The 23619-nt window shown below is 46.0% G+C and overlaps 1 protein-coding gene across 4 annotated transcripts in view; it reads left to right on the plus strand.

Annotated features, from left to right (window-relative positions):
* The window catches only part of LOC119436633 (PDZ and LIM domain protein Zasp-like), a 101009-nt gene that overhangs the window by 63540 nt on the left and 13850 nt on the right, over positions 1-23619 (plus strand). For 3 of the 4 annotated variants that reach the window (XM_037703556.2, XM_037703558.2, XM_037703560.2), the window contains exons 6-11: positions 2128-2323; positions 3700-3785; positions 5546-5648; positions 8112-8379; positions 12609-12674; positions 14713-14800. In XM_037703556.2, the coding sequence (XP_037559484.1) occupies positions 2128-2323; positions 3700-3785; positions 5546-5648; positions 8112-8379; positions 12609-12674; positions 14713-14800 (807 nt within the window). Of the gene's footprint in view, positions 1-2127; positions 2324-3699; positions 3786-5545; positions 5649-8111; positions 8380-12608; positions 12675-14712; positions 14801-18366; positions 18454-23619 lie in introns of all 4 variants that reach the window. The other variant, XM_037703559.2, reaches the window with a different exon arrangement.

Consider the following 23619-nt stretch of genomic DNA (forward strand, 5'->3'; position numbering starts at 1 on the left):
AACGACAGAATAAAATCAAGTAGATCTGACACAACGATCCAGCGGCAAGGCGGCGAAGCCTCTGCAGCCAGACCACTACAAAAGTGATGAAGCGAACCAGAAAAAAGGGGGGGGGGGGTATCCTCTAAATGTCCACCTAGTGGACATGTCCATTTGAGCTGCTGCTGAAGAGCTGATTGGCTGGTCTGGGAAACCAGCGAGGTAGAAACAGGGGCCCCCAGCCAGTTTCCTTCTCGCTGGTTCAGCTCCAGCCACTCAGCGGCGGTTGAAATGGAAAGTACACAAGGAGGATACTTGTTGAGTGAGCCCCCTCCTCCAGCTGTCAGCGTAGCACCTAAAACACGAGCACCGACTGTTCCCATGTGATCGGCAAATCCTTTTACAAGACGTCACGACCAACCAGCTTCGCAGCTACGTTGCATTGCCCTGTTGATGGGAGCGGTTCACCTATGTTGTAACGCGCGCAGAGCTGGAGAACACCGGGGAGAGCCTGCAGACAATATAAGTCTGCCCATCGAGGGCACTGAGAAATCACAGGACCTGTACCGACTGATTTGGCTCCGATAGTTGCTTTTGCAGGGCAACGGCGTTCACTTGCTTACTTTTTTTAGTGCTAGTTGGGAACAAGCTCAACTGGTTCGTTCTTGGTCGAGACGCTTAGCGCATTAAATGCAAAAGAACCCATGCGAGTACAACAGCTGTGTAGTTGCGCGTGGCCACAACACATCGGCAACAGGCTAATAGAACATGCGGCGTAGTGGAACACACGCAGCCATCTCGAGCACAACGCGCAATTAGAATGAAGGCTTGGAATTAGCGCAATTAGAATGAGGAAACACAGCCACACACACTCACGGCGCTGCTCTAACCTGCTGCGTACGGGACGCATGATTTTCTATGTATGCGAGAAAACAAAGGAGAAGAAGGAGAAGACGTTTGACGTCACTCTCAAACACCTGCCTACAACTGTTTTTGCGGGTGCGGCGTGGCGCACCGGCTGCTATTGAGGGAACACCTAACGCCACCTGGAGTACAAAGTGCGATATATCAGCGTAGATATAATAAGGAAACACTCGCATGGGCACAACGCACTACTGAATTAAATGCTACACGGGCGTCTGTGCCGAATAATCCCGAAGGCGATGCAGTGTTACATAGCGTCTCAATGTGCTAGCTGCCACGGGAGAAACATGGGGGAAAATGGCGAGCTCCCTCTTATAAGTAAATTGTTGCTATGCGACGCGACGTACCCGCAAGTATCTCAAAGCGTTCGCTTTCAAGATAAAAGAACTGGTAAGGTTGTTATTCTGTCGAGCTAAGTATGGCGTCTATGGCCGAATAGATAAACGATCAGGCTTCTGCGCTGGGAGGCCGATTTTTAAAAATATCTTTTTGATCGAGCGATTGAGGTTACCCGTCCGGACGTACGGATAAAACCTGGGAATCGATCCTAACAATGCTTCGCATCAAAAAAGGAACATGTAGCTTGTTGTGGGTACGCAAAAATTTATTGAAATTAAACGAAATAGAATCAGAGCAAGTGCTCTCTTTCGTGATTATGCACGGTGTCTCCGTTTGCAGTAATACAGTATACATAGATTGTGACAATCCCGTATAGCTCTAACTTGGTACTAAAAGAAAAAAAAGAGTCATAACAATATAATCGGAAAGAAAAAGCGCGGGTGCAGTGTTCGAATTTGCCGAGCGAGTTATTCGCCGGTGAAGCATTTGACAGCGGCCTCATAGATCTAAGTGCACGGGCTAAGCGTAAACGAGAGCGATACGTGAATATCCAGTCTGGTTGGAGATGAATTCGGCCAAAAGACACCGCCAGCTTTGGGGGATAGTGGATGGTGATATCTTTAGATTAGTTAGACACTCTGCCTTGTTAGCTGGCGTGCCTTGAATTGAGAACCATCTAAGTACGTCTAGCCGAGGGGCTGTAACTTATCCGTTTCCCCTTTTCTTTCCTGTTTTGTACATAGTATCTTTAGTACTCGTATAAGTCAGGGACAGGCTCCCTATACTTGACCACTGCACATCGTAAAAAAAAAAAAAAAAAATGTAAGGAGGCTTGTTGAACTGGGAGATTTCACCACCTCGTGCCTGCGGGCCTTTCCACCGCAGACTTCTCGAGTGGCGGTAGCAGCAGCCCCGCGCCGTGTGGGCCCTCGCCTGTGGCTGCCAGCAGCCCGACGCCGGCACCCATGGTCAACCTTCGCCACGTGGAGGCCCCCAAGACGGCTCCCGCACCACCGGCTGGCCAGCCCAACACCTCCGTGGGCGCCCCCAACACGTGCGCCGACTGCGGAAGGCTCATCGTGTACGTACCGCGCCACTCCCACGCCGCGCACACGGCGCGCGTATACATGCATTACGGGCAGCGGGACGCCGCGCGCGCGGCGCGCATCAAACGCTGGAGGAGTAGGCCGTCGTGCCACCGTCTGCTCGCCTTTAAGGCTTGTCACTCGAGGGATCGTCGGCCGGACGCTCGTGTCGCTGCCCCCTCCTGCACCACTTCCTTCGCTATACTCGTACTAAAACCGTGCAGCGTACCTGAAGCTGAAGCTGACGACAGTCAGTCGGGGCTTGAATGCACAGATGTGCTCTCAAGCAACACAGGTTCCCGACTGACTGGCGTTCTTGCGCCGGCCAGTAACACTTGGCAGAAGGTACGGTATCTAAGGTGCCGGCCAATCGCTAAAGCTTTTAAAGTGCGCAATAGTTTGTGAATTCGGCTCCCCGATTGGATGCCGCCAGCTCCATCTCACGCAACGTTGCACCATTTTCGGTGGGTCCATACTCCTCCCGCCGCTGTTGCTTGTTTCTCTTGATGTGCCGCTCCCCTTTCGCTCTTTCTGCGTCAGTTCATGAATTAAACAAAACGCGTGAGGTGGGCTTCAGATTTCCGCAGACGTCCGGCATCAGGAGTGCTTTGAAATGCGGATGCCGTACTGAGGAAACCGGGAAAATAATAAGAGAAACGAAGAGTGAAGGAAGGAGAGAATTTGTAAAGATTCGCGAGCTCGTTGCGATAACGGTGTGGTTAGCACGTCGGGAGGTGCTGATAACAAAAGTAATCCCTGTTTCGGAGAGCACGGCTGCAGAAAGAACGCGGCAGAGCTGTCGGGGGGAGAGGTGGAGTGGAATCGCAGCGGGCGTGTATTCCGAGTCTCAGAGTGGGAAAAATTCAGCGCACGTACTTGATTTTCGCAATTGATTCTATTTTGGTCTTTGGCTTCATGCCTGCGCGTTGCCCATGTTTACTTCCTAAAGCACCGCGTCAGGGAACTCCAAGGATAAATTTATAACGCGACTATCGAGACTGAAGCACAAACCGCGAGGAAGGGGCCAGGAATTGTGGATACCTTTTTATTTCTCAAATACGATTGTCTTTATCAGCTTTTAAGTGAATAGGTAACTTCGTTTCTTTTTTTTTAATTAGTATGTGAAAGCCTTTTTGATATACATGATCTTGGTGAGTTGATGTGTGAACGATAGCGAGGGAACGTCGGAAGACGTCTACTTAGGTGGTTCGTCTTTGTACTTGCTTGTGTTGTCCCACATGGTGCTTTTGCTTCGCTAAATGATTAAGCCTTATATTGTGTGACTATTTAATGACAAACTGTGGCGAGGATGACAGTTTGCACAGTAAAAAAATGATGAATGATTTTCTGATATCCTAATTTTTTATCGCAGAGGTGTGTTCGTTCGCATCAAGGATCGCGCCCTGCACGCCGAATGTTTCCGTTGCGCCACCTGTGGAACGTCGCTTAAGAATATAGGTAAGTGCTGATGTTCGTTTTTTATATATATGTAATAATGCTGCGCCAGGCCGCGTACTTAGATGTCATGAAGAGGCTATGCGATTTAATGTCACTCCACTTCGGAGACGCCTTTTAACGCTTCACCAAAGTAGTGGTTCACGCGCTCATGGTTTTGCATGATTCTTGTGGTGCAAGGTAAACAAGAACAAAAGAGGATGGGGTAGTAGGTTCATGTGTTTTCTCTTCGTATGCCTAAATCCGCTTATGAGAGGGCTATAGCTATATCCTGCAACACACGCTTCATGGGACATTAAGTTTGAATTATCGCTTTTAGCGTCATATCAATCGATGACCTGATTCGATATATTTAGATCTATGTGCATCTCGTTCTAAATACAAAGAAAATTTCACTGCAGGAGCAGCAGCAGCGAAAACGCGAACTTATCAAAAGTGATCATACTATGACATAGCCAGGAGGCACTGAGATACGACGATTAAGTGGTCACGGGACAAAGATGGAGACAGTAGGATACTTTAAAGATTGGCTTGAGAGCGTTTCTTTTTCTACAAGTCAACATTGCAGTGCTTACAATGAACGTTACACAGCTTTAGTCGAAGCATCAGCTTTTTTTTTTTTTTTTTTTTTTTTTTTTTTTACAGCTTTATTAGCAGTGTAACATTAGGAAAAAAAGACAAATATACAGACGCCGAAAGCAACAAAAAGGGCGCGACAAGACAAGCACTTGTGCAGTTTGTGAGTTTTTTTTTTTAATTTTGAGCTGCCAGGTCGTTTCCAAGCAGGAGCCACCAACTAGATAAACTTTTCGCTGTGCCACAATGTTATTTGTCTTTGCGAATGCGTCGTTTTCATCTGCCTTTTCACTGATAAGTTTATGGGCGCCTTATTTGCCACCTTGCGAGGAAAGCTGCCGATGGGAGCTGTCATTTGTAAGGAACGTGGTAGAAACTATGACAGTGTGTCGCGGTCTATTCAAGCATGAGAAAGGACGAACAAGGGTGTTTCAGGACACTTTGAACTGGAGGAAATGTGCTGAAGCGCCTAACCCGCTCTGTCTGCTTGTCGCGATTTCGCGACTTAGCGACTCTGAGCTCCTCTACATCGAAAGCGAGATAAAGCTGGCTTCTGACGTCAGGTGTATAGTTGAACAACGAGAACATGTCGGCGTGTTAAGATCACTCACTGGGAAAACAACGTTTAACACATGGTATTTTCTACGCGTATAAACACTCCAAGAAATTCGTGCGGCTGCGTCCAAAATTGGCCAGTAGGTAACTTTGAATTTATTAGATGATAATCGTAATAATTAAAGAAGCGCACACTACGTTGGGATAAGCAACATTACGCTTCGTGATTAGTAGTACGTTGTGCTATTCACAGCAGGAAAAGAAAGTGATAAGCAAAGAAAGGAAGAAAGCTGAGAGGCCGCATTCACACAGTTCATCGTAAGAAAGTGCTTCTCATTGAATGAGCGCCTTGGATTTTATTATGTTTCTGTCGAATTATGCTCGCTGTCACAAATGACCTGCGCCAGACACTACAGCGAGAGACAGCGAGAGAGAGGTAGAGGGAGAGGAAAATGATAAATGAAAGGCAGGGAGGTTGATCAGGACTGAGCCCGGTTTGCTACCCTATACTGGGGGAAGGGAGCCACTACGGACCGCTCTATATAGCGTACGAGCTGTCTCGTGAGAGCGTGCCGAGGTTTTGGTGTTCACCGCACCTTGCATTCTGATCCCAGTATCTCATCGCATTCTAGGGTACTTCAACATCAAGGATAAGCTGTACTGCGACATCCACGCGAAGCAGGCCGCCCGCCACATCGCGCCTGGTAGCAACCTGGAGCCAGTGCCCGTTCCTCCGTAAGTACAGCTGCGCGCACGCAGCACATTACGTTTGTGCCGGCTGACTAAGAAACACCGGTTGAGATAAAGATGTGCTCGCCCTGCAGGAATGTGGGGCACTAAAGTGATACTAACGGATGCTCTGGCCATGCTGAATTGCTCTTCGTGTAACACTGAAAATGTGCGAAGGAAAGCTAAGGGCTGTAAGGCTCGGAAAGCAAGATGGGTTCTGATTTGGCGTTTTGACCTTCCTCTATGTTTGCGACGCTCTTCTGACTGCGGCCGTAAAAAGCGAGCGCTCATCAAACTTTCTGAAGGGGGTACGAGTATGTTATAAAGTTCAGACGGCTCGTAGTGAATATTATGGCCAATGTCGCAATGAGAATAAAAATGTCGAAGATGAGTAGAATGTTTTTTGTTTAGTTTATTGGGACGCAAAATGATATTTTGTCAGATAGCGAGATTGTTTCTATGCTAGCGTTCTACCCCGTCCTAGGAAGAGTGTGCATTTTTTTGAAGTCATACACCCCCCCTGCAGTGTACCTATTCATGACATTGAACGTCAACATAAGACGATACCAACGCATCTATCGTGGAACAAAGCAGAACATAGCCAAGTAAGGCGAATAGTGCGTTGCTATAGTGTCCACGAAGGAATCCCTGATGTGCGAAAGCAGATTTCACGTCTTCCGGTTTCTTGAGGTTTCCTTCCTTAAAAGCTTTTCCTCGTAAGAACATTGTAGTTACCCGATTTGGGACCACTATTTTTTTTTTTTTTGTCCGGTATGTCACTCCGGGAACACGTCCATACGATCCTTTGCGTTGGCTTTCATTGAACAAACCAAAGTAAGAATTTTGTAACCGTTTCTTTCCTCTTCGGAGCAATAATGTGTAGTCTCCTGTCGAAATTGCTGATATTTTTCTAAAAAAAATCATGGCGAACGGGTGCAAGTGGGGAATGATATTGATATGATCGGTTGATTAACGTAGCAAATCTGCGGCTGCGATATGAGGGATGCAGTATAGTTGAGTGCTCGGTATTTTTTTTAACCATATTTGGGACTTTAGCGAGCGTCAAAAGTTTAGTACACGGGCATTTCTACATTTCACTCGAGACGAAATTCGTTCACTGCCATCAGGTAACGAAACCATGGCCTCGTTTTATGCAGGGAAATGTAAAAGCCATTGAGCCACTATGTTGGCTATTAGGAAACGTTAGCCATAAAATAAAGACTGAAGAAGGCGAAAAAAAAAAAGCATTTTCGTAACGTCGCCTTTCTGTTTCGCCTTTATACTTAACGACACACCTTTATAGGACGAACGAAGGTTGTGAACGTTATTCTTCATTTTGTGCTCAAGCTCGGTGTCCTCGTAATCTTCGAAAATCGCATATTAGAACATAAAAGCAAAAGATTGAGCACGCGTGACTAACCATTTTGTTACGCTGAATGCGTCTTCTTTAAGCATGTTGCACCACTACATGCGGTTGCAGTTTAACAGCGTCAGACAGTAGCCAGAATCCGTCACAAATATTATACAGGTGTCATGACTGACCATAACTTTATCACTGTATTCAGGTAAACTTTGTAACACCTTGTGTTTATTAAAAAAAAAGTCGGCTCCAATAGCGTAACCGCTTTCAAAGTACTGCATGCACCGACACTAAAATTAAATTATGGGGTTTTACGTGCCAAAACCACGATCTGAATATGAGGCACGCCGTAGTGGGGTACTCCGGAATAATTTGGATCACCTGGGGTTGTTTAACGTGCACCTAAATCTAAGTACACGGGTGTTTTCGCATTACGCCGGCATCGAAATGCGGCCGTCGTGGCCGGGATTCGATCCCGCGACCTCGTGCTTAGCAGCCCAACATCATAGGTACTAAGCAACCACGGCGGGTATGCACCGACACTGCACGCCCGTAAACGGACACTAAAAATAATCATAAATCACTTTAGAGCGAGAAAGTATACTTTAAAAATTCAATTTTCGTTAATTTCGCAATAATAGGCTGATTATCAGAGGCCTTTGCGCCGAACCCTCAACGCCAGTACGGATTTAAAAGTACTTTATCGTGTTTAGGCCTCGTTAGCTGAGTAAAGGTTCGGGCAACTTGCCAGGTGCAATCTTTAGCTCCTTTAGAATGCAATCTAGTCCGCTTTTACTGATAAAGAATCAGGTAGGCTCTAGCAGACGCAGTCAAAATCCTCGATGGCACTGCGAAGTGGTGCGGGAACTTCAAGGCGGCGTCGCTACTAGTCTGTCGTATTTGCGGCTTTTTTGCTTACGAAGTCTCTGCTCATGGTAAGAGTGGCATGGTACGAGTGGTTTTTGGTATTGTAGATGAGTGGCTTACAGTATTTCTAAATCATACAGATGAGATCGTTTTTCTCGTTAGTGTCCCTTTAAGCTTTCTCTATGCGTGAACAAGCACCCTAAAGGAACCGTCCTTCCGCACCGCCTGCTGCATCTTCCCAGGGGCGGCCACATCCCGCAGGGAGTGCCACTGGCTCCCGCACCGGCTCCAGCCCCGGTGCCCGTAGCCCCGAGGGCTCCCGCCGGAGGAGCAGTCTCCTCCCCGATGTACACGCCGCCGGCGCCCAAGTTCACCCCGGCAGCTCCGTACACGCCGACCCAGGCGGCGCCCGCCGCGCACTCGCCGGTAGCGGCCGCTCCGCTGGCTGACCAGCCGCCGCCGCCACCCGACAGCCCCGGCATCTGCTATGACTCCCCCGTTGCCATGGGCGTGAGTAACCTCCGCAAAGTCTTCCAGAACTAGGGGGCTCGCGCCGGCACGCGCGTCGCCGCTTCCGCTTGCATCGACAGGAAGCCAAGCCCTGCGCGGTTCAGGACTCGCGTCTCGCAGAGCAGTGCCGTCACGCGACGCGACCGGGCAAGCTATGCGGCCGGCGTGGTGTGATGTGGAGCTTAGGAAATGCTCGCGGGTCGTCTGCCCTTTGTGTCGGTGTACACTGTGCCCTACGCTACACCTATAGTGGCACTCGCCACGCCGGGCCATCATAATATGGGTGACAGAGCAGTTTCTTGCGCCGAGTGTGGCTATAGCTAACCTTTTTTGTGCCGACCTCTATGTTTTCTGGGAGGACGCTTCTGCTTTTCTCTATTCGTCCTCGAATACTTGTGCTGGCAGTGTTTGCAATAGCTAGCTTTCTTTTTTCTCTCGTCACCTGTCTGGCAGGGGCGTATGGTTGCATATCAGGCAGCATATAACTCAAACTCGGGTGCTAAAAGTCAACTAGTACATAATTCGGTGTGGCGATAATTCTGTTCTGATATGAGACGCCCACAAAAATAAGCCTGTGGTAGACTTTGCGGTCAGCCGATATGCTTCGAGATCACTCTCCATTTTTCTGTTCTTTCTTTTTTTCTTCTTTTTTTTGTGGCAACTGTTTTGTACAGATTGTGTAGCAATTGAAAGCGTGCCGTGGTATTCTGCACATACTGCTTTCAGGCTGATAGGGTGCTTGCGTTTGCTGAAGTTGGGACTCGGCGTGTGTCTGCTAAGAAAGGCAGTGAGCTACGGGACAAGGAAATAATCATTGCTGTTGTCTCTTACTGACAAAGGAAGTTTCTCCTCACATTATCTGTGCGCAGAAGAGTGTGGCTAAAATACTTTCGAGAATATAGGCGCCTGACCCACAAAGCGCATTCAGCGATCGTTTCCAAGCGCTATTTTGCCGTTTTCTTAGCACATTTCTTTCCTGTCAAACTTATGTGATTTTAGCGTCTATATTGCTCACATGTGTCTCTCTTAGGTATTTAGGCGATATGTGTGATAATGCTTTTTTGATATTTTTAGTAGAAATAATGATGCTCTACCAAAAGCAATAAGTTAGTCGAATGTAAGGTGTTTGCATTTTTCTCAGGAGACTGCAATGCTGAATGTCAAAAAGAGTACCTGCAAAATACTCAAACGTTATGGTTTTTGTTTACCTCCTTAGTAATCCTATGAGTGTGGTAGAGTGGAGAGTGTTCGTGGTCGCTCTTAAGAGAGAAACGGCAACTTCCTTTTTTTAAGATTTCTTGAAGCTTCTTTGCAGTCGTACTGTGGTACTCCAATTGTTAACGATCGTCAGGCTTTTTTCACTGTAAAGTGAGATAGGGGGTAGTATGAGAAGCACGCGATCAGAGTTCGTCTTCTGTGTTGATTGTTAAGTGGCCGCTCTAGACGCGTGTGGAAATGAATGTGCTCTAGAAAAAAGCAAGTCCATCGCGTCTTTTTTCTTTCTTTTTTTCATTTTTTTGTACTAAGCTCGAGTTCGACTGCCGTGTGTCGTCTGCCTCGTGTATAACTGTTCTGCTCGTTCGGTATTGTTGGCCGCGTCCAGTCTTCTATCCCAGTGCTGTCGCGGAACCTTTTGCCTGGTATGAGCTTCGTGATTTCGCGATACTTTATATTTGTGTATACAGCAATAATTTGGTGGACCGCACTACGATACCCAAAGAGGAGTGTTAAGAACGTCATTTTCGCTGTGTTGTCCATCGTGTGATGAAATGCTTTTCAAATAAAGTGCCAAACAATCAACCAAATCCACTCTGGCCATCTTGGGTTCTGTTTACTCTCTTGTCGTCGTCACGTGCACGAATAAGAAGACTAACCGTGTAACAGATGCACGACGGGATGAGCGGCTGGAAATGCCTCGCTCTTAACGCTCCTCACGGCCTCACGAGAATGTGTCTCTGGTCGCGATCTTGCAGCGCGCGGTGTCTCGGCACAGGCGCGCGCTCGGGCTGCACGCGGCTATAGGCGGCGCTTGGTGGGTCTGGGTGCTCGGATTGAGTAGTCGTAGAGTGCACGGCTTTCAGCGCGAGTGTGCTTCGACGCGGTGCTCCTTGCTGCTTGGCCCTGGGCTGATTACGTGTGACTACGTGCTTGAACCTAACCCCCCTATAGAGGCTTCCGGCCCTTTGTTCCTGTTCCCTTTTCACATTAGCCAGTTTCTTCTGCCGCGTGTTTCCACAGTGTGGTGTGCCAAGCCTTGGCTAGCACTGAATTTCGCGTGCTGTTTGTAGAGCCTTAATCGTGACGGCTGCGTTTGTTTGTCTTGATGCTGAAATGTGCAGCTGTATAAGGAAGTTAGCGGCGCCACCAGATATGGTTAGGTTGCAAAAAAAAAAGAAGAAGAAAAAAGAAGAAAGAAAAGAAATAAGGAATGAGCAGTACGCTTTTCGTGCTGCTTTGCTGATGGTTGACTGCTGCGCTTTACGTTGCATAGGTCGTGCTCATAAGCCACGACTACACTTACAAAGTGCAGTTTTTTCTTCCGTAGGAAGATCGCGGGGGGGCTAAGCATAGCTTCAGTGCTGTCTGAAGGCTCTCCTACCGTATGGGGTATATAATTAAAAGAAAAAAGAGGAAATATTGTTAGTGCCTGCCAAGTCAATTTTTGCAGCGCTTCGGCGAAACTAACGCAAACTAATTTTGCGCCAGGCCCCATCATCCTGTTGTTTTGCGATGCGATAACATTTCAACCAATCGAAAGCCTAGTTTATTTCCTTCTTTGAAATACGGACTTCAACTGCAACATTCGCTGTCCGCAGTTTCTGGCAAGAAGCCATCTGTGGCTAATGTGGAGCCATATTAATTTGCTTTTGTTGCTGGCACAAATAAATCTTATTCTTCCCTTCAGCGTCGTACCCTCCCATGCCTACATTTGTCGCGAATATATTAGCGGGTACATGTATATGTCGAAATCGCCCTGTCCTATGATGAGTCTAATATGTATTTTTTTTCTCCATGGTGCGTGTGTTGCCGCTCGCATTAAGTACAAAGAAAATGCACGCTTCACAGCCTACTATTGTTGCAAGAGAACTCAAGCCAACTAAGATGAAAACCAGCGAAAGAAACGCATGCTCAAGGTACAAGGAGCACACAAGACGATTGCTGGACTAACAACAGAATTTTATTGTTGGCATAAACTCGCAAGATCTCACCAAGCACATGCACTAGTACAAAGCAACACTATAACCACCACAAGTTGCAAATATTATCACTCAATCTTACTATCACATTCAAGTTTCTAGATACGAACACTGTGAGTGTGATAGTCAGTCTGAATGATAATGTGTGCAACTCGTGGTGGTTATAGTGTTGCTTCGTGCTGGTGCATACGCCTGGTGAGACCTTACGGGCTGTCAACAAGAGAGGTCAGTTTTTAGTCCAGTAATCGGTCCTGTGTGCGCCTTGTTTCTTGTGCATGCGTTTCTTGAGCTGGTTTTTATCTTAGTTGACCATAGTACCGAATCGCCCAGCACTTAGCCTTGCTGCTAGACCTCAAGCGGAGTCACCGGGTGTGGGCCCGCTTGCTCGTACGTGTAGGTGTGTGGTCTGCGGATAAAATTAATGGTAGTAGAACAACTTCGTTCACACCATGAGACCTTTGGCTCGGTCGTTTAAACTGCAAACCCGTCACTAGTCAGCCCTGCCATTCCCGACCTCAAGAGACGAATAATGCTTTTCGATTGCGCCTACTGCGTACGAGGTTTGCTTGCATGTTCGACTAAAAAGATACTTAACGACTTCTGGCGCGGCGCTAACAACCTCCCTACTAAGGATCTATAAAAAAGATGGTATTAAATAGTAAAAAAAAAATAAATAAACGTGAGTGTGGAGGCGAGAATTGGTCAAATTCTACGCAGTCTAGGAATAGATCGGTATGACCGTTAACTTTTAAAGAAATACTATGCGTCTTGGTAAAAAATATTTGCCAGACGCGTGAGGCAGAAAGAAATTGTGCAAGCAGAGAAGTAATGGGTGCCAGACCTAGACTGCATGGATACTATACACGGGCTTCCATGTAGTATGGCGTGATTTGCAACAGCAACGCTTAACGCGCAGTGTGTGAGCTGCATGCGAGCTGTGTTGACTTGCACATTTGAACACCCCTGCATCTTGCTGAGTTTGTCGCTTTGGTCTCTTCTTTTTCTGCGGCACTTCTGTTGTTCCCTGGACAGCGGTCCGATTTCCGCCCGGCGTCAACGCATTCGCCCATGGCGGGTTCTAAGCCGCAGACTCCGCAGGTAAGGCGTTTCAAGTGGGAACCAACTCAATTACGACCTTACACAACAAGTGGTGAAACAGACACAACAAAACCTTTCCTGCTTGAAGCGGGTGATTATATACATCTCGAGCCACATTCTCTCTGTTCTTGCGCCAAAAAGAAAAATGAAGCGAACCACTTAATTTTACTACTGAAATAAGAAAGCACTGCCTTCTTGCTGAGAAGGGCCTCTTAAGTGAGGATTTATGGCATGAACGCTCAATTTACTGGATTTGTGAGACACGTTGAAGGAACGGCCGAGGTGTATATATTACTTTCGGTAGCGCGGAACGTGCGCTCTTGTGCTCCGGCATACTGGCTGAACAAAGCAACATAAATAAGCTAATTCGCGGTAGCTCGCATTGACGAATTACGCTAGGAGGCCACGAAAACAACACACCGAGGTGACATGGGAAGCGACGAGCGTTCGTCGCGTGCTGTGCCGTGGTTTTCTGCGTCATTTTCGCAGCTACACTTAGCGGAGTTCGCTAATGCGAGCACTACTCTAGCCTATCGCGATACCTCCCTCGCGCTTCGTACTACTGTACTGGATACGCATTGAACACAACTGGAGGGTACGTTAACTTGCATTTTTTTATGATAAATGTTATTTGCGCCCCACAAACGAGGACAAGGAACCGACAGACACAAGTGCTTGTGTCTGTCTGTTCCTTGTCTTTGTATCCAGTGGCGCGCAAATAACATTTATCATGAATTGTTACCAACTAGTCCAAACAGGTAACCTTTATTTTTTAGTGTCCTTTGCACTCTACTTTCACTTTCCTGAACACCACGGTGAACATCCTAAGCTGGACAGAGCTTATATGTACGCGAAGACAAACGAACGTAATATATACGTCATTATGCGAAAAAAAAAAGAAGAAATGCATTCGATTACTCTGTAATTAACGAAATATTTGACAGATTTTAAAACATTGCGAATGGCTGGCAAGTGATTGTCTGTTCTAGAACACTGTGCAAGGAAAAGGGGGAGTAAACCCGTATACGCGATTGCATTCTCCACTGGAAACCCGCACACTATAGCCGGAATTTGTTCAATGTGCTTGAACGAAACGGAGAGCCTTATTACGGAATGACCCGAGATGCAGTTATGCCAGTGCTGTCACGCCCTAATGACACGCGAATGGGAAGAAACAAGTAATAAGGCATGTTATTCTTAAATGTTCGAAACTGCGTGACGGATATTAAACGCTCGGAACTGCGATCATTGTTCGTGGCGTCAGCAGGCCCCAAATGCGCTCTAGCACCAAAGCCAAGCCCGTATGACTGAACAGCACCTGTGCCACACAAACACTGGCAAATGTAGGAAAGAAAATACGCCTTCTATCTTGGCTTGTCCGGCTTGCTTTTCATTACGGCGTGATTGTTGATCCACACAACATACATACATAAGAAATGCGCGGCATTAATGAGATCACAAGCGAGTTAATGCAACCGCACTTACATCCCTGCGAGCCATATTTATGCGTAACAACCTTCCTTACAGGTTTGACTCGTATTACTCTTCTCATCACCCAAGTGAACAATATATTAGAAAAATCGCTTGCTATTTATCGTCAGCTAGAGGTGTGAACAACCAAACTCTGTCTCTTCCGAAACGATTGATGTTCGCCTGTTTTCAAACGTGTCGGTCTTTGTCTTCACTCCACTTATTTGCCTTTTCATAGACAGGTCTTTACGCTGCGCACCCTTTTTTTTTAACTTCTGCACTTTTTTTCTCACCTTGATAATTTGCTCGGATTTTATGTTAATGATCGTTAGAACGGCTGGACTTGAGAGAGAATTGGTAATGCACGACGATCTACTTAATGCTTTGCATAACTAGGGTAGTCTATTCATCTGCGAAAAAATTGCGTATACTCCAGAAGAGGGGGCCCACTGTTTGGGATTTAGAAAAGTTGTAAAAAAAAAAACGCCAGCAATAACAAAACAAAAGGACACAGCAAGAAGGCGCTCCTTGGAACTGACGCCACTGTTCCCGTTTGCTCACCTGACAGTCAGCGAAGACGACTCCGCCGTTCGGTGGCATGACACCGCTGCATCCCGTGACAGCGCCTGTGGCCGACGCTCACCGTCCGATACCAGGTGAGAGCCGCGAAGCGAACAGAAGGAGACACGTTGGCGTGCACCTGTGATCACAATACTCGAGTGTAGCATGGCCTACGGGCGCACACTTAGCGCAAGTCTCAGTTGCTCTCTATAGGCGGATCAGATTATTGCGTAGTTAATAAAAAAAAAAAGAAAGACGCTATTAGACGCTATTTCTACTAAGCATGTGCACTTTGCGGGATTAAATAAATGATAAGACCTTTTCTTACTGCTTTACCAAGTGCCCGGTTAGTCATCAATCAATCAATCAATCAATCAATCAATCAGTTGGTAAGTATGGTGGTGTGAAGGAGCACACCTGCGACCTTCAGGGATAAAGGAACAGTGCCTAGTTCCTCCGCCGTTTTTTTTCCCCTTTGGTGCACATTACTGGTCAGGCATTACAGCTACACCTGTACTAAATAAACGATTTAATACGAAACACTTCATACACTTACTTTTTCATTTAACGCGCCGAATGACCCTGAAGCGGAATTTTTCATTACGTGCCCCGAACATATAGGGCTGCTTCTAAATATTAAATCGTGTATGCACTCGATGTCCTACGTGCGCGTCATCGTAATCGCTAGTTGCGGCGTCTCGTAATGCGCTGAGGTCAGTGTTTTTTTTTTTTTTTTTTTTTTTGACGCTTTGCCCGGTGAGACTTCCAATATACAGGCCACAGCTTGTCTGAAATATTCGTACATAAGTATTTCTTTCATTATGACTTTGTGCTGTCCTTCCGCTCCAGTAAGTGATATTAAGAAATTTAAATATCCCGTTGTATTTATTTCGTCACCTCTGCTCCCAGACAGGAAGTAGGTCTTGCTGGTGCGGGATTAAATAAAAGCAGTGGAGCCCTGGCGACGCAGCAGTATATTTGCTTATGTATATAGTATATACCTGCTATTACTACCAGTTCTTGGCATATTAAATGTTACAGAACGCGTGCGCCATCAGCGTCTAAATATTTTAGCTTGCTCCTGTCTGAGGATATACTTTATACATAAATTCATTTTAAGTGCTGGGCGGGATCAAACAAGTCTGGCCGGGCATGTCCTGTGATCATTTTTGATTTTTATCAAAAGACTATATTTTGTTGCCTGAGCGCCAAGGACTGCACACTCAATATTAATTTTGCGAGAAAAAAATAAACTTGTATTCAAGATAAAAATACCAAGCACCCAGTCAGTGAAAATAGCGGATTTCGCTGAATCCGAATTTCGCTCAGCTTCCAAAGAAAAATTGTTGCGGCTAAGGCTCTCAAAATATTTAGACATACTCTGCGCGTCAACTATTTACTACGAAGTAAATAGTTGACGGGGACAGATAGTTCGCAGGGACAGGACGCTGTGGCATTGTCACACATGTTTGGAGCGCGTGCTCCTGACATCGAGCCTTTAACCGCATGTTCTGCGTGCATTTCATTAGAAACAGAGTGAAGAGAATGCGAGAACGATTTGTTTAGCTGTACAGGGGGTAGTAACTTGATCAATGAGGGAGCGCGCAGCGGAACTTTCAGTGAGCCATGGCTACATTGGGCCGCGCATCGCGAACGAAAACTAGGAAGGAATAGGCCCCGCACGGTTGTCGATACAATCGAATGTTTAACCTCGCATTGCCGTCTCGCTGTGAGAGTATGGATCGCGGACGGTTGCAGCATGATTGCATAAGCTGAGCTTAGGGCAAACCGATAAGACAGGCGAAGCAATTCCTGCAGATAGGTAGCGTAGTGCTTCACTTGCATTTTGTGGAAAGATGTACTTTTGCTCTACCCGAAGACGTATTACTGACCCCCCCAAAAAAAGAAAAAAAAAAGTTGTAGGTCGATTTAACCGCCTGTTGAAATCAATCGAAGACAATGTTGCCTGAGTGAGGAGGAGGCGTGAATGGGGCGGAGTCACTGCCCTCACTCTATCGCGTCACCCCTCGCATGAGTCGTGTAGAAGGAGCGTTTATGTTTTTTTACTGCAATTTTTTTTACTGCAATATCTTCGTGATCGGTCCACATTTTTAACCAGCACATATCCATGGGAACTGCCCATATTTTGAGAGTGCAGTATACCTTCGGGATCGGGATGTCTTCAGTACCGAATTTTCTGTTTCGTCAATCCTCGCTTTCTAAATTATCGTGGAGCATTAACGTGGCGTAAAAGAAAGGAACCTGCAAACACGAGCACGCACGCACACGTTGTGTCGCTGCGGCGGTACCGTTTATTCCGTCCCATTTCTCGCTTTGTAATACCAGAACAACAGAAATTGCAACTTGTCTTTATTTTTTGTTTATTTTTTAGGATTACATTAGTTCAAGTCAACAGAGTTATTTTGGAAAATATGTAAAAATATCGAGGATGACCATTTAAAAAAAAAGCTTTTAAAACACCGCTAATTTACTAACATGACCTAAACATGATCACTTCTAGTGAACGTTTAGCATCGAGTACGGCGAAGATATTTACCGCAAACAGACTGACAAAATTTTAAAGCTGTGCTCTTCACAGATACGGAGAAAAAAAGTCTAGACTTTGGCCTAATTGTGGAATTTTTCGTAATTATTTTTTCTTCACATCATGGAAGTGATATTTCTTGATGAAAAGTTAAAATCAATGCTATTCACCCGTTGTTTATCTCTAAATATTTTAGAACCGTAGACCCACGATTTATTTTTTATTTTTTGGTGGGGGGAGGGGGGGGGGAGGCGAGCTGACGAAAATTCCTATTCGGCCAAGTTCGTAAAAAGAGCTTGTCACTGACCGGGCGCTTGTATATTTTTGTCGAGAAGACAATTTTTTTTTCAGCCAAAACTAAGAATGATGTCATTGTTCTTGGCACTCAAGCAACAAAATATAATTTTTTTGAGCTGAATTAAAAATGGTCACCAGATATGCCCGATCGAACTTATCTGAACACTGCCCTGCTAATAATTTATTGAATTAATCCCGCGCAAACAAGGAACGATAAGGACCTCGTTATACTCGTAGTCATTGCAACGCTGCAACGAAAGTATACCAGCACGCGTGTAGAGCCGAAGAACCTTTGTGCGCCACATGAAGATCTTTGGTAGCTCTGCGTTTGCCGGGACATGCAGAGGGCCTAAACTGACAGCTTACAGAAAACTTGTGGAAAAGAGGACTGTGGGTAGAGGGGACAACATCGACCGTATTCTGCTTGCTTGCATACGTTTGGCGCTGCTGGAATAGTGTATCGTCCTAAGTGTGATAAACTAGCAGCAGCACGTGACGGAGAGTAAATTTCACCAACGGAAGCTCACATATTACAATTACGTCCCCGCAGCCCCTACCCCACCTCTGGCCCTTTTTATTTTATGACCCTATGCTTTTACAGTAACTCAGTTAAGTCATCTAGCACGTTGTTACTGTTATGTGTGATTGTGTGTGTTCCTAACGTCGAATAATAACGCTGTGCCGTCAAGGCGGGCTAATAGGGGTAGGAAGAGGGGGGGGGGGGGTAACAGGCAAAGTTGTGAATGCTAACAGCACGTGTGTCTCGTACTGATGGATGGAGTGAACTGCAGTGTCACTAACAACTTGCACGGCATGCAGCCGCTCCAGAGCCTCCCGCTCCTTACACAAATGGCATCGGAAACGGACATGCGCACGAAGAACCAGAACTCGAAGACCTCTTGGAATGTTAGTATACCTTTGTTTTTTTGCCTCCTTTTGTTCCCCTACTAACAGTGTGCCTTAATGGCATGCACAGTAATTGTCGTGATCTCAAGTTTTGTTGAGTCGAAGGCTACTATATTAGCGTTTGCCAACTCGCTCGCATTTACGATGTTGGCCATATCTTTTGAAGTATCTCTCGATCGCTGCGGCGCGCATATGAGCATCGTCTTCAAATAAAGGGTAGTGTGCAACACGAAGGGTATGAGAGAATTTGTTGGTTACTTTTACGAAAAAGCGTAACTTTTGTCGTACTACTGACGCGGAGCAAGTTTTCAGCATTTTCCTTTACCCAAATAACGTTACACTGGTACATTTCGTACTTAAAGTAAGAAAAAAAACATTAACAGGTATTAACTTTGCAACCAGCGGATAGCTTCACTGTTCTCGCTGCAGGTGCCACATGCCTTTCGCTAGACAAGGGAACAAGTTGACGGGTTGGTGCATACATACCTTGTTGCATCGTCCTTTTAAACTCAGTCCGCTGCATTAAAATGTATTTCCGACAAGCCCAGCCATTATCTCTCCAAGCAGCCGAGAGCAATGAAAAATATAGCCGTGAGCGAAAATTTATGTTAAGCGTGAGTGCTGTCGGCAAAGGCATTGCACAGTGTACTGTGCCGAGCACTGTGCAAATTTTTTTTACATGGAAGAAGTGTTAACATATAAAATTTAACACGTGTTTGCAACATCCATGTGGTCCTCGTGCATGAATACTGTAGTGTCAGATGAAGTATCTGAATGGTACTCCTGTAAGAGAAGAATCAAGTGCGTCGCTCTCGCCATCTTGACAGACGTAAATATCTATGAATTTATGAATTAGCAGACTATTTATTAATATGAGCTATTCTTATTAGATGTCCGCCATTTACGGTTTCATTTTTTATTTTTAACTTACAATCGCTACTGAACACTCGATAATCCCTTTTTAGATGTTCGGAAGTGCGAGGCTGCTAGATGCTCTGTCTCAGTGAAATATGGCTGATACGACGCACGGTGCGGTAGTTTGGTAGGCAGGGTACGCGAGTTCCTCGTCTGTGGAAGACCGGCATGGTTACAGTGACGTCATATTAGAAGATCGATGCTTCTCTTGAAAGCCTTCGCTTCCGGCGATCTACGGGCCTGCGAGATGGGCTGTGATAGTGATGTGTGCCGGTTCCATCTTGCGCACCGATTCCCGATTCCCGTTGCTACACTTGTCTTTCTCCCTACCCATCTCCTCAAATCTCTTTTCCCGTTTTCCCCGTGCAGTGTAGCAAACCACACTTTCTGGTTAATCTCCACGCCTTTCTTTTGTTTTTTTCTATATCTCGCGCTCTCTCATGCTATGAGAAACACTTTTCTTATGCAAGTGCCTGCGCGATTGGTTAAGCTGCGGCAATGGTCCTTATACTATGCCTGTCGCTATCATGCGAGGCGGGAGCCCGAATGCCAGCTAATAGGGAAGCACTCTCACGTTAGAGAAGTTGTCTGAATACCGGCTCAGATCGGTGCTAGTAGGTGTGCTCCGCGTCCCGCAATAAAATGCGTGGGCTTAGCTTCAGGGCTCGAAGCCCACCGGCCTTTTGTTACCTAGAATGAGCTGGCCATTATAGTCGCCACCAGATTACCATGCTTGCTCGCCACTCGCAGGAATATAACCGAAGGACGTCTTGGTATGGAATATACACTCATCACTCACTCATTTTTGTTACCATGCGTGAAATGCGCCAAAATTGAAGTCTCTACACATAGTAGCATTGCACTTAAAAATATATATAGTGTCCTCTACACTACGTGCGCGAGGAGCTAAAAACTTCAGCGTAAAGTCAGCTATGTAAGTGCGCTAGTTAGAAGTTAATTAGTGAAGCTTAGATAGTTTTTTATGTTATAGTTAGTGTAAGCATTACTATGACGTCAACCGCTGTCATTTTAGTGACCATAACAAGCCCGTTCACGTATTCAACATTCCAATTTTTGGGTGAAACGCAGTTACAAAGCCCAGGGGAAATACTGCAACGTCGGTGACGCTCATGACTACACGTGAATTGTATTTTACTTGTTCTAGGGCGTTAGAGGTTATAGAATAACAACGGGTACATCTTCGCACACACATCATTATATTTCTGGAGCTACATTTTCACTATTGGCATTGCTCAGCACGTGCTATTACGAACAGTTCTAGCGCATGAAGTGCGGCTCGAATACGTGCCCTGTGTCCACACGAAGCTGTTAGTACGCTATAGTGGTTCGCAAAGTCAGATGACAGATACTCGTGACCGCGGGCATAATATTAGCCAAGGCGTCCTGCCATAGGCGAAAATGCAGCCCCTTTTTCTTTTTTGTTAACCATTACCTTTCTTTTAAAAAATAAACAAAAAAATGGATGCAAGAAAAAGCAAACTAATATGTCGTACAAAACATATAGGGAGACTAAACAGAGAGCGCACTTGTGAATGTAAGCTGGTCACACAGGCAGTATCGTGTATAGAAAACTCACCTGTGTATGCTGATGTGCCTTTGAAGATAATCACTCAATGTAGGCTATTTACCTTTACACATGAACAACTTTTGCTAGTTGCGCGTGGATGTAACCAGCGTTCACAATCGCAGAACGAGAACGAGCCTCGGGATAGGAAGAGATTGTTAGGACTGAAATATTTCTGAGGAGCAATGAAAGACCTTGACCCATGTTTTTGAATAAGCCATAATGTCATCGATAGGTAGCTTTGGCGCTCGCCCCATGCCTTACTATGCACATAGTGAGGTCTAAAGTTTATTTATACTCAAAAACGTAAAAAAAAGAAAAGATATCGTCAAATGGGTGAGTGAAAGTATTCAAGGTCTGCGTCAGAAAAATCTCTCTCGAGCTGTTATGAAGGATATGAGACCACGAGACGGAACATCAGTATAGTTGCGGTTTTTATCCAAAGTACACCAATGCAAGACGCCGTCAGATTCAAATAGAAGAAAACTTAGGCCACTCAGCCCTTTATTGTGCCCTAAAATTGCTGCTACAGTGCGTAGCACTCTGTGCACTAGAAGTATTGCATAATGTTCTGCACTGTGTCACGGGCAGCGACCTACGGTGTCCTTGACATAAAGGAATACAGGGGTTAAGGGGTCAACGCTTACTTTTCATCGCTAGGGTGTTGGACCAGAATGTCTGCAAGGCTAATGCAATATTTGATGCAGACGAGTCGGGTGGGATAGGCCATTTACTTTCTCTGTTCGTTTTCCCCCTTTCTTTTCTGGCGCCATCGGAACGGGAAGGAGAAACGGGGGAAGGGGTGTGGAAGCAGACGCGGGAAATGACTCTAACAAATTCGCGGATCACTTAGAATTCTTGGTAGCATGAAGGCAGCATTAGAAAGTCTGGCTAGCAAGCTAGAAACTGTGCTTTGCTGCCCCGATTTTGACACTTGCACTGGAGAAAGAAAAAACGGGCAAATAAGAAACCAATGTCTCAGCAAAGCCTTTAGTTAAACTGTAGGCTGCTGTCGAAATACTCAATATGCGCGGTCGTCACGGCGAAACGCGAGTAGAGCCGTCATCTGGTGCCACATTGTTTGATGGTGCGGAAGGTTCTTTCCCCTTGAGTTGCCCCCAATCCTGGTCGACGCATTATCGAACGCATGCAATTTCGCTTTCCGTGTGACGAAGCTGGTCACAGCTGGCTATTTTGTAATTGGATCGATCTCGGCGATCGAAAGACGAGCCTCCAAGATGATTAGCCTCTGACCTTGTGGAGGACACCGAGTAGCCTAGCCTGGGATCGAAGCACCAGTCAAGCACAGAGCCGCGTCAAGGAGGAGAAGGCGAGAACGTCGGCCTTGTTATTGAGACACTTGGCTTGTTTGTCCGGAACACATGCAGAAGCGCTCGTGGTAATGTGACACCTCAATCGAGGCTGCACAGGAGAAATTATTTCTAATCTTAGACAAAATAAAGTGGCGAGCAGAAAACGATTAACTTCGGTGTAAATTCATAGGTAGTAAGTAATCGCTCTGTATACAAAGGTACGCGCTGGTAGAACGGCAGCTTTCGGTTGTAAGCGATCATGATGCCACCATAAGCTATTGTTTCTTAAGACGTCCTGTTTGAATACAAGATGTGTTTCAACATGCGTTGCTTGTATATTGTTTTTCAAGCTGCGTTGTTCTCGCTTACTGGCTCTTACTGGATGAAACAACTATTGTGGACATATGCCATGAAAGGACAGTGCCAACCATAGGTTGCTGCAGATTCATAAAAACGATCGGGTGCATAGGGCACAGAATAAACTGCCACATTGCTGATAGCTGTCTCACACCTCATCCGTTTAATATATACTTCATTCGCATCAAGCTTATCAAATATTAAATCACTAAATGCTTAATCTGCGTTTGAGCGGATATTATGAACCACCCTCCACGTCGAAACGTGTATAGCGGCTGCCACTCACACACGATAAAATAGAACCGTGAAGGAAAGCGACTAGCAAGGCTGTTAGCCTCTCATTTCTGCATTACAGTTCATCCATTACACTGCTATGGCCGTTTTCGTTCTCGTTCTCGCTAAATCCGATTAACTTTTTAGCCTTCTCCTGACGGACACCTACATGATATCAGGCGGCACCACTCTGCGTCCGTAACACATCCGGTGGGCCTACACCTCGCCCATTAGCGTCATTCATTACGCGGCAAAATGTCTGCACCTGGGGCCGACCGAGTCCACGTGCGCTTTAGCACATTGTTGCGAGCTATTGTTAACGTCATCTTTCTAGCTAAGTGCCAGCCACACGAGCGCTAGCTTCACGCATCATGCTTGAAGCGGTACGGCTAGCACTCGCGCACTGGTGCCTGGCATGGGCGGTAATGCAATCGTAGGGCAGCAGCTGTTTGGCTAAAAAGCTTGATAATGCTTGAGACGTACGCTAGTTTTTTTAGGTTACATATCCCAGGCTCTACTCCAAGAATAAACCAGCACATTAGTTCCGTAACTAGTGCTTTAGGTCTTGTGAGCAGTCTAGGCGGTCATAGGCTTGTATCCACAGGTCGAAAACTATGGTATGTTCTGCACTTATGCAACGCCGGTATAGGGAGAGGGATATTTCAAATCCGTTTGCTTACTTCGTATTCTGGACTAAATGGTTCCAAGAAGCCTTGCATTGTA

The sequence above is a fragment of the Dermacentor silvarum genome, chromosome 1, assembly GCF_013339745.2.
Source record: "Dermacentor silvarum isolate Dsil-2018 chromosome 1, BIME_Dsil_1.4, whole genome shotgun sequence".
Lineage (NCBI taxonomy): Eukaryota > Metazoa > Arthropoda > Arachnida > Ixodida > Ixodidae > Dermacentor > Dermacentor silvarum.